This window comes from Boleophthalmus pectinirostris, unplaced genomic scaffold, assembly GCF_026225935.1.
Source record: "Boleophthalmus pectinirostris isolate CB_2022bp ecotype Guang Dong unplaced genomic scaffold, ASM2622593v1 HiC_scaffold_3, whole genome shotgun sequence".
Taxonomy (NCBI): domain Eukaryota; kingdom Metazoa; phylum Chordata; class Actinopteri; order Gobiiformes; family Gobiidae; genus Boleophthalmus; species Boleophthalmus pectinirostris.
Genome location: NW_026571299.1, coordinates 26139045 through 26150810, shown reverse-complemented (window position 1 = coordinate 26150810; position 11766 = coordinate 26139045). Strand labels below are relative to the sequence as shown.

General features: G+C 37.3%; 1 protein-coding gene across 1 annotated transcript; it reads right to left on the bottom strand.

Moving 5' to 3' along the window:
* Positions 1 to 6836: 6836 nt before the first annotated feature.
* Positions 6837 to 8283, bottom strand: LOC110171283 (ammonium transporter Rh type B-like). The gene is given in 2 exon segments (XM_020936973.2): positions 6837 to 7395; positions 7397 to 8283. Coding segments are annotated over 2 exon segments (1446 nt in total).
* Positions 8284 to 11766: the final 3483 nt, after the last annotated feature.

Sequence of the window (11766 nt, the reverse complement as noted above, 5' to 3'; positions counted from 1 at the left end):
CCTGCTGCCAGAGAGACGTAGATCTGAGTGTCATCTGCATAATTGTGGTAGGACAGGTTATTGCTGCTTATTAACTGGCCTAATGGCAGCATGTAGAGATTGAACAACAGGGGGCCCAGGATTGACCCCTGAGGCACCCCACAGGTCAGGGCCATGTGATCTGAGACACAGTTTCCAATTTCAACAAAATACTTCCTGTCTTCTAGATAGGACTTGAACCAGTTTAGCACAGTACCAGAGATGCCCACCCAGTCCTCTAGTCTCTGTAAGAGGATCCCATGATCGACAGTGTCAAAAGCAGCACTCAGATCTAACAGGATCAAGACTGAGACTTGGCCTGCATCAGTGTTCAGTGTTCAGGCGGATGTCATTTGTCACCTTGATAAGCGCAGTCTCAGTGCTGTGGTGGGCTCTAAAACCTGACTGGAAAACATCAAAGGAGTTGTTCATTTGGAGAAAATTCGTAAGCTGTTGGTAAACAGCTTTTTCAAGGACTTTGCCAAAAAACGGCAGATTTGAGATGGGTCGGAAATTGTTCAGTACTGTGGCATCAAGACTGCTCTTCTTTAGGAGAGGCTTAATGACCGCAGTTTTCAACGCATTTGGGAATGTTCCAGATTGAAGTGACATGTTAACTATGTGAGTGAGTGGTGAAAGTAAACTGTTGAGGACGGACTTTAGAAATCTAGTGGGTAACATGTCCAGGCAGCAAGTAGATGAACTCAGACTGGTAACGATCTCTAAAAAACAGTTTTGTCAGTTACAGGTGCAAAGTGATTCAGCTCTAAGTGTCTCTGTGGGTGCATGCTTGTTATTTTTGTGTTGTGGAATTGATGGCATTTTTGATGCCCTGAACTTTGTCATTAAAGAAAACTGCAAACTCATTACATTTAGATGTGGAAATTAGTTCTAGTGGCAGTGGAGCTGGAGGGTTTGTTAATCTGTTCACTGTTGCAAACAGGACACGAGAGTTGTTACTGCAATTACCAATAATGTCCGAAAAATACTTCTCTCTTGTTTTACTCAAAGTGTAGTTGTACATATGCATTGTTCCTCTGTAAATCTCATAATGAACCTGGAGGTTTGACTTGCGCCATTTCCGCTCAGCCTTCCGGCACTCCCTTTTCTGTGCTCTGACTGAGTCATCATTCCTCCACGGAGCTTTTTGCCTATCTTTAACCATTTTAACCTTTATCGGGGCGATGGCATCCAGAACATTCAAAACACTCAAAGTCACAGACTTCAACATATCATCAACATTAGAACATGAGGCAATTTCAAAATTGATCATTTCCATGAACAGTGCACCTGTGTTATCATTTATGTGTCTTCTTCGAACAACTGTAGGAGCAGCCGGTGGTTTGGGAATAACAGACAGGTCAAAGAAGACACAGAAATGATCAGACAGAGCAACATCAACCACATTGACATTTGAAATATTTACACCCTTTGTAATGAGCAGGTCCAGAGTGTGCCCTCTGTTGTGAGTGGGCTCACTGACATGCTGAGTCAGACCAAAAGTTTCAAGGACAACACTAAGCTCTTTGGCATTTTTGTCACACACATTATCCACATGTACATTAAAATCACCTGTAATGACTAAACCATCAAAGTCTGTGCATACAACTGAAAGTATCTCAGTAAAATCATCAACAAAACTTTGACAGTGCTGAGGAGGTTTGTATATGACGATGTAGAGTATGGACGGTGATTGTTTTAGCTCCATTTTGAAGGAAACATACTCAAATGATGAAAACACCCCAAATGACAACCTGTGTGTAACCAAATGATCTCTAAAAAATGCACACACTCCTTCACCCTTTTTATTTGCTCGTGTTTCAGATTCAAATTTGAAGTTGGGAGGGGTTGATTCCACTAGCACTGCATGACCTGTGTTTTTGTCAAGCCATGTTTCAGTTAAAAACATAAAGTCAAGATTAAAAGAAGAAATAAAATCATGAACAAATATGTATCTTTCTGCATCACTTTTTATTGCATGTGACAAAATCACCCCAGGCACCTTTGTCTAGGGCAGACATGTCAAACTCAGGCCTGGGGGCCAAATTTGGCCCACGATTTAATTATATTTGGCCCACGAGATCATATCAAATATGTATTACAGCTGCCCGCTGGCTACTTTTATTTTATATTATACTTGTTCTGGATTCAATGTTTAAGCAAAACTCTTATTAAACATTTATTTTAATAAGAAAAGCTTTAACATTACATATCTCAAAAGAAGAGAAAACATGCATATGTTGAAATTTTTCAGTAAATATTTAGTTTAGCCCACGGCAGTCCCAGTTTTTTTTTATTTTGGCCCTCTGTGAATTTGAGTTCGACACCCCTGGTCTAGGGTGACCAGACATCCCTATTTACCCGGGACAGTCCCAGTTTTGAGCCCTATGTCCTCTGTCCCAGCAGATGTATATAAAACCAGTGATTTGCCTCAGTTTTATGTAAGAAATATCCCAGATTAAACCAGGACCACATCAACTCTAAACCAGGATTGAAACAGGACAATGACATTTTTTGACGAACCTGATCCCTACCAATAGTAAAGCAGCATAAATTGTCATTTGTTTAGGCAAAATACAGAAATCCGTGAAATGCAGCGACAGTAGTCCCTCAGATTATGACTGACATGAGAATGCACAATGTACACACTCTTTTCAAAATGTTATTTATAAAAACCATACCAACCCAGGTGTGTTTAGTCTTGTTTTAACTGAAACAGCATCTTGCACTAACAACTAAAAGGCAGCAACTATTCATCAGAATAATCATGACTAGTCTTCGATTAAAACATTAACAGTTATTGTATTTTGATCATTTTTAAAAGCTAACTGATATTACATACAGACATGCCAAAAAATGTTTAATACAAACGGCGGCATTATTAGGCTAAATATACCATTTTAAAATTTCTTCAATAAAACTTTTTTGTGAATATTCCCTCATTCACCACATTTCAGCTTTTGTTTGAAAAAAAATCACAATTTAAATTATTCTTTGACTAGTCTAATCAAAAAATAATCACTGTATTGTCGAGTAATGAAATAATTGTTTATTGCAGCTCTATAGTCTGATCACAATCTTAAACTGAATTAATGAACATGTTTGCTACACATAGCTACTTTTCACACAGTGACTGAATGCACTGAATCTTCATAGGCTATAGGTCAAATAGTTCACTGATACAGTTCTCAGAAGCATTTAACCCATTGTAAACCTCTGTATCCATCACAGTAAAACAGATAACACCAGTGATTAACTGATAACCTTTCATATTGTCCTACTGTATAATCCCAGTCTACACAATCTGCAGGAAAATTATACAGAAGATGTTATTTGAGAAACTATATCCCATATATTCTCCTGAGGCTACAGATAATCTTTATTTGAAAACATTTATTAGAATTTATTGGAATAAAATGTTGATGTAACATGTATTTAATCTTTAAAGGGTTCTTTTTAACAATACTGTTACTTTTATATGATATTGTGAAAGCATAGCTTTCTTCATCTTGTTTTTAGATTTAAGGGGGAGAAAAGTAGATTATGCAAGGCCTCCATTCTCTATTAAAGGGAAACACTGAGTAAATGTACTCTCATAGAGGTTCAGCATATAGTAATAACAGCAACTTTGCTGTTACTCAGACTCATTTGAAAAGCTCTCATTCTTTATATTGGTTCAATAAATTGCTATTTCTTCAAGTAGTTTCCATCGCTAATGTAATTTTGTTTCTTTGTCTCCTCACGACTTGAGTAAACATAAACAGGATTTTTTTTTCACTATAATTGATAAACCAGATACTCAACATTCTCATATCTTCAAAAGAAAATTGACAATCTTATTGATAAATAGCTACTATTATATATACTAAACTATTATATAGTTATCCCCCCTTATATTTTCAAGGCTAATAAAGTAAAGTTGTTTAAGTTTATTTACCTGAACATACTACCACCAGCAATAAACAGCGCTGATGCCATTGGCTACTTCTGTACAGTATAGATGGTGTCAATGTGAAGGCTACAGTTCAAGGGAGTCTGCTGACCTCAGATAAACACAGCTAAGGTTAAATGAGGTCTGTGAAGGACAACAAATAATGTGGAATTTAACCAGTGTCTTTCTTTACATGGACTATAATTTGCATAATTAAGAAGGGAGTGCAACAGTGGACACATGAATAGCCCATAATAAGTAAATTTTTCACATGAGCAAGATTTAATACTTTCCTAATCAAATATTTGTTATTTAGATTGTAAATCTTGAAAAATAGACTAAAATAAAAAATATTATTATTGTTGTTTAGATTGTGTTTATTGCACTGAAAATCTTGGAAGAGGTATGATATAAAACTCATGTTGTGAAGTATGGTTTTAACATTCTATTTCCATTTACTCATGCAGGTGATGTGCCACCTCCAGAAAGTTATACAGTACCCTTAAGGTATTAAAAAAAAGTTGCATTAAAGAATTATTTTCAACCGAATTACAACACATATGATATGTTTTTATAAATAAGGTCTCTCTTTGTGATTTTCTATACAAAGGATATTTTCACACAGCTTGTGTATTTTGTCCAAAATTATTAGTGAATTACAATCGGGACACCATATTATAAATTATAGCTGTAAAGTGTTGTAAAGAGAGGCAGTAGAAGATTCTGTCTGGTCACAATCTCAGGGGTCTCCAACCTGCAGCTCAGGAACTATCAGTAGATCTCCACCCACTCCCAAGTAGCTCACCAAGGGATTTTTGAACAATGCGTATAGTGGATAATAAGTTAAATTTGATTAATTACCAGTGAAAAATTTATCATTTTGATGCCTAACTTGGTACATATATAAATCAATAATGGTTTATGTTTTATGTTTTATAAGCATCTACAGTAACTGTTCTCCATCTAAAGCCTCTTATTCATTCATTGCAACTGCTGAAATTGGTAGCTCTTTGGCATTTTTGTTTCATAAAGGTAGCTCAGTAGTGAAAAAAGGTGGAGACCTCTGCTTTAATTGAACCAGTTCACATATTTGCATACAATACAATGACACATTTTACAGTGTCCCAAAGAACTTGACTAAATCTTGTTAATTTAAATGAATGGATAATGGTACATTGTGTGCATTTACTTTTTGAACATTAGTTAATAAAAAAATTGTTGATTAGACAACTCCAAATTGCTACTGTATCATCCATAGAACTACTCTAGTCTCATTGTCTTGTGTGTTTAATAAATCTCAGCTCTTAGTATTACATTGTTTATCAGAGTAAAACAGATGACACTGATGATAAGGCTCTGGTATCAATCCATCCAAGTTTATTTATAGCATCCTTTACAACAATACCAAGGCAATCAGTCCTAAACAGGAACGTCAACGAATATTAGGATCACTAGTCAAAGCTTTGTTATTGTCCTTTTGTGTAATCCCAATACAGAAGACACATGCTGACTAAAATCTCTTATCTAAAAAGAATATTAATGTAGTAAATGTACTCCCCTACAAATTTATGAATAGGCTAGAGCTGAAAGATTTGAGGGAATTATTTATAATTCGGTGGAATTATTTACTGGAAATTTTTCAAAGAAGGATTGTAACTCCGATTAGATTTGATATTTATGTTTTAATATTAAGATTCAGTTTAAAGTTCACATTTTAACATGCACAGAAAAACTGACAAAAAGACTGAAATATGAACTGACAAGCTAATACACATTTCAGAACATATTTGCACAGATCTAAACTACAGGATTAGCAGTTTCTATGCAGAGTAAGACATTATCATTATATTATTTATTTTGTATTTAATCTTTTAACCAGGAAAGTCCGGTTGAGATTTGAAGATCTATTTTTCAAGTCAGTTCTGGTCCTCCAAAATTCACAGATAATACATTTTATGCATCCATTCATTTGTTTAAAGGAACAGTTCAGAATTTTGGATATAGGACCTCATTTCCTAGTGAGCCAGAATGATGGAGACGTGTGGAGACACTTCTTTAAAAATTCCATCCAGTCCTTGTATTTGCAGAGGTTGCTGGTGTTTGGCTAGTGCATGTCAATGGTCATAGTTATCCTGCCCCTAAAAACAGTCTTACCCACTCCACAAAACACTCTAAGCAATCTATTATTACACCAGACTGTTGATGTAAATGTCTGTGTTGATAGAATAATGTTTGAAATAAAACTAACCTTGCATCACATGAATCGTCACATGTTGAGGGACTATTTTGTCATAGATCAGTCCGTCGCTGCTAAGCTTTCTATCAAGAAGTACAACTCACTGCTGCTGCTCACATATAAATCCTTCAAATGCAAGGCTAGTTTTACTTCTAAAATTATTCGACACAAACAATCAGTCTGGCATTGTAACTGTTTTGCTTTGGGTGTTTTGTGGAGTGGGTTTAGTGGCAGGATAACTTTGGCCATTGACATGAACTAGCCAGGCACCAGTAACCTCTGGAAAAACAAGGACTGGATGGAATATTTCAAAAAGTGTCTCCGCATGTCTCCAACACTCTGGCTCACTAGGAAATGAGGCCTTATGTCCAAAATTCTGAACTGTCCCTTTAAAATTACATCACTATGGTCCTAATTTCTCATCATTCTGAAACCCATGAATAGTAGGCCAGCAAGTGGGAGGTGGCCTTCATAATTTCTATAGTGTAATTTCCCAGTTCTAACTCAATTTGCAGTGCATTTCCACACAAACATCATACAGCTACAAAAAGCGGTTTACAATATACAAGATATATTCAAAATATGAGAAAATATGGTAGGTAGTGTTTAAATCATGATATAATGTTGCATGAACAATTTTAATAAGAGACATCATTGATTTTTTGTCATGTTCATCGGGGTTTGAACCTTCTCATCCAAAACGTCTTCCTTCTTGAAAATAATTCCGGTGTCAAAGTCTGAAGGCACATCAAAGAACACCTCATCGTCAAAACAATCTTCATCCGACGGAGATGCCATAAACTTCAAATTTATCACCAAACCCGTTAGCAACCCTCCCACGATGGAAGCTCCTATCGTCGCGAATATGGCAGCTACCTGAAATAACGCTTGTTCTTTAGCCGTGCGACCCAATCCGGGTTTTAGCCCCGGGATTAGCTGTTGAAGTTCGAGTAGTTTCGGATCTCCTTCTGGTGGGGCGCGATGAGAGAAGATCTGATACAAGCTAGGTCCATAGGTCTCTTCCGTTGCAAGCAAAATGGCGCAAATCCCTGCCATTGATGAAATGATCCCAGTGAGTCCGTGGAGATTATGGATGCCGCATTGGTCTTGGATTCTCAATTTCTTCGCCATGAAAGGAGTTAAGTATTTATACCCGAAAAAGCAAGCAGTGCAACCCAGAATCCCCAGTGAATACGCAGCAGCCGGAGAACATCATATCCACGGACGCGCCAACGGTCACTCCCCCTGCGAGAGTGACGTTTTGGATGTCCGCCATCGTTAGTTTACCGCGCTTGTTGAACATCGCTGACAGGGCAAAAGCTGTAATGGTCGAAGAGCTGAGACCAATAAAAGTGTGTAGAACTGCTCGATGTTGGTCGTCACCTTTAAAGGTCAAAGAGGAGTTGAACGATGGCCAGAAAACCCACAAAAACAACGTGCCCATCACTGAAAGAATGTCCGAATTGTAGCTGGTTGTCTCTTTGGGGTGTCCGGAGTTCAAACTTGGTCGATACAAGACGAAAGTTACGCCAAGTCCAAAGTAGCAAGCAAATAAATGAATTAAAATGGTACCACCAGCGTCTGTGATTCGTAAATACTTCAAAACAGCCCATTCGGTGACGGCAAAAATTGGGATTTCAAGCAAAGCCATAACCACAAGCTGAACTGGACTAGTCTTTCCAAGAACTGCTCCGAAAGAAATGAGCACAACTGCACATGCAAACTCTGCATTCAGCAAATTGACGATGCCAATGTGAATCTTTCCATCGTGGTAAAACTGGAAAAAACCTTGGATTAAAATTGCCCACTGGATTGAAAAAGCGGCAGTGAGAAAGTTAAAAACCATACCACTAAATCCATAAAATTTGAAGAACGCAAGCAAGCATCCAAAACCGACGAAAATCATCACCTGGACGTCAGCGAAGTAGGGGTAATCTCGATACATTGAGTTGTCCATTGGGTTCGTCTCATTGTTTTGTAGCTTGGCATTGGCATTGTCATCGTACGTGACAAATAAAGAATAAAGGACTAGCATGGCAATCTCCATGACAAAAATGAGTGCAGGGAGACGCACTTGAAGACTTGTGTGGGACTTCATTTTGGCAGGTTGACACTCAAAGAACTGCTTTTTCCTAACATCCAGTGCTTTTATGGCTGCTTGAAGAGGAGATAAGAAAAAACGCTAAGGTGAGGATCAAATTCTGGCTATTAGACAACAGCGTTTATTAGGATGCACTTTAGTCATAAGATTAATGTGAATTGCTCAGTTGGAAGAGATTGTACAATGTGGTATAAGATAACGGGCCTTCAAACATAAACTGATCTGATTGAGTAAAAGAGGAATTCTATTCTGTCAACTGGACAAAAGATTTACAGTTTTGCTTTCACAGTCCAGCTGACAGATTTTATTTTCTTTTGCTGTGGATCATATCTGAACAACTGAGGGATTACAGAGGTGGAAAATGAACAGAAAAATTGTAATTAAGTAAAAGTATCTTTACTTTGCTTAATTCCTACTCAAGTAAAAGTAAAAGGAATCATCTAAAAAGCTACTTGAGTAAAAGTAAAAATGTACTTCACTTAAAATGTAATTTGAGTAAAAGTTACTTAGTTACTTTGAATGATTTGATGTAAAAAGAATGAGTCATAAATTTATCCAATTTAATCCAGCACAATTTGTTTTAATCAACTTTAAGGTGATACAGTTCAAACTTTGTTCAGTGTAAACTTTGTACATTTTAAAGACAAATGAGTTCACTAACACTTACTAACACTTACTATTTTAACACTTGCATTATTATGTTATTCTCTATTTTGCGTTTGAGCACAAATAACTGTCCGAGGTTTGGCCAGGGGTTTTCCTCTCTTTCCTCTCAAGAATTATTCAGTGCACCTTCTTCTTAAATATCGTCCATGAGCACCTCTCTCTCTATGTCCAAACTGATCCAAGACAGACTAACGCTTCTGTATAATGACTGAACATTCTACAGTGAAAATTTTACTATATATACAGTATATATTCTTTCTTTTCTGGCAGATTCTTTTTTTTTTTCTCTCTCTCTCTCTATCAATCTGATTTTACTCAGTAACAAGGTTGGGTTCCAATGTAATGAAGAAATACACTTGGGTCAAAATATACTTGAGTAAAAGTAAAATTACCTATTTCAAAAACTATTTAAAAATGACAAATTATTCATAAAAACTACTCAATTACAGTAACGTGAGTAGATGTAATATGTCACTTTCCGCCCTTGGATTACACAGATATCTTTCTAACAAACTGACTGAGGGTGAAAAGGCAATACTCCTCCATTATATAGTCTGTCAAAAATGAAAGTGCAAACATTTTAAAATGAGGTTAAAATGTAATAACACTTAATTAATAACATGTCCATGGTGACCAGTAGGTGCAGATCTTCAACCAGAAAAGTTGCATAGTACATCTTTAAAGGTCTTCTTTTTCTTCTTCTCTCTTTAAGACATGTTATGATGCTATTACCTCAGCAGAAATGGACCTGGAGTTGTGTTTCATTCACACATGTTTGAGTAAACCTGTTATTATTAGTCTATCTCCAAAACTCAAAATGCTCTGTTCCACCTTGTGATGTCATGAAAGCAATAGTTTTCATGTTAACAGCTCCTTTTACTTTTAGTGCAGTAAAGATTATTCAAATTATTATTATTCAAATGATTCTAGTGGAAGGTGTTTGGAGTTTTAAAACACAGCAGAGCACTTCCTGTACTGACAGAAGATATCTTTTTTTGAGTTGAGGTGACAGAATTGAATATTTCTTTTGCTGTGCATCATACCTGGACGACTGGGGATTACACAAACATCTTTCTAACAAACAGACTGAGGGTGCAAAGGCAGTATAGCTCCATGAAGTGTCATTATTTACTCTGCCTGAAATGAGGGTGCAAACAGTTCAAAGATGGAGGTTATACCACCTGCTTGTCTAAATGGAGATGTCATTGCTTTGTTTGGAAAGTTCCACAGTATGCTATTACACTATAAACTATACACTATGTCCATGGAGACAATCAGCTATTGTCAAAGTTACATGAGGAATCTCTGAGGTGTCTCTGAAGTGAGGCTGCTCATAGTAAGAATTTCATACTTTTCCAGGTATTTTTTAGTAACGAAATCACCTGGATTTGAATAAATATAAGTGCATAAGTAAGTGTGTAACTTTATTGCCATACTGTTGAACATTCTAGCAATGGCAATAACATATCCATGGATACCAGCAGGTGGCAGACCTTCTACCAGAAAAGGGACATTTTTCCATGCATGCTATAATACTTCCTGTTTGTTTACCCTGCGATTTAATCCAGATTTTCATGGACTTGGGAATTGTTGTTTCTTTTGGACAGGCATCATCAGCTCTGAACAATAATACAAGTCTTATCACTGTTGGGCAAGTTACTTTAACCCTCTCCAGGCAGGCGTTGCAGATTTGCAATAGCTAAATTCCAATTACCTACTTACTCCACATCCATATTTTATGAGCTTTTTTTACTCAGGAGCCTTTTCTCCCATCCATGCTGATAAACGTGGATGATGCAGACTGTGCAAGAATGACTACACGCAAACGGCCTGCCAGAAGTGCAAAATACTTTTTTTGTTTACAAAGGATAAAAAAGTCAGGATTGTATATTACTACCCCATATTATAATTTTCCCCAAATATCAGATTTTTCCTGATGCTAAAAATAAATTTAAGCCTGAGAGGGTTAAAACTGTAATGCGTTATTTATGACTTGTTACTGTAATTTCAAAGTAATTCATTACATTACAATATTACTGCATTTAAAATGTAAAACATTACACGACTACCTTTAGGTAGTTAAGTTACTCTCACCAAAATAACTGTGCGAAGATGCACGAAGGACTGAACCAGGACTAAACCAGAACTGAACCAGGAATAAACCAGGAACAAAACCAGGACTAAACCAGGTCTATAGCAGGACTAATCTTGGACTAGGACTTGGAATCTAGGACCGCCCCTGAGAGAACACCGAGCCCGTGGAGCAGGGTGTCCTCAAAGTGGTTATTCGACTGTCTACGCAGGCGCACCTCCAGGTCAGTCCCGACATTCAGAACCGTAACGATGACGTCTCACCAATGCGGATATCGCAATAATTTTAACAAATCTGTATGAAGAAAAATGCAAAACCCACCACTTCATTCAAGCATTATAACGCGCATTACTGACATTTGTACCAAGTAAAGTATTACTATTTTTTTCCTGTAGTGGCTTATATTACTGCATTCCAGGTGCCACAGTGGGGCGCCAGTGGCAAAAAACTGTTGTTGTGTCCTTAGGCAAGACACTTCACCCATATTGCCTAGTATGAAAGTGCTGTGAGCGTGAGCGATGGTGGTGGTCGGAGGGGCCGATGGCGCAGATTGGCAGCCTCGCTTCCATCAGCCTGCCCCAGGGCAGCTGTGGCTACAGTAGTAGCTTACCACCACTGAGTGTGGAGTGACTGAATAATGAACTGTAAAGCGCTTTGGGTATCTTGAAAGGCGCTATATAAATGCTATCAATCAACCAATCATTACAGCAAAAAGCAATGTA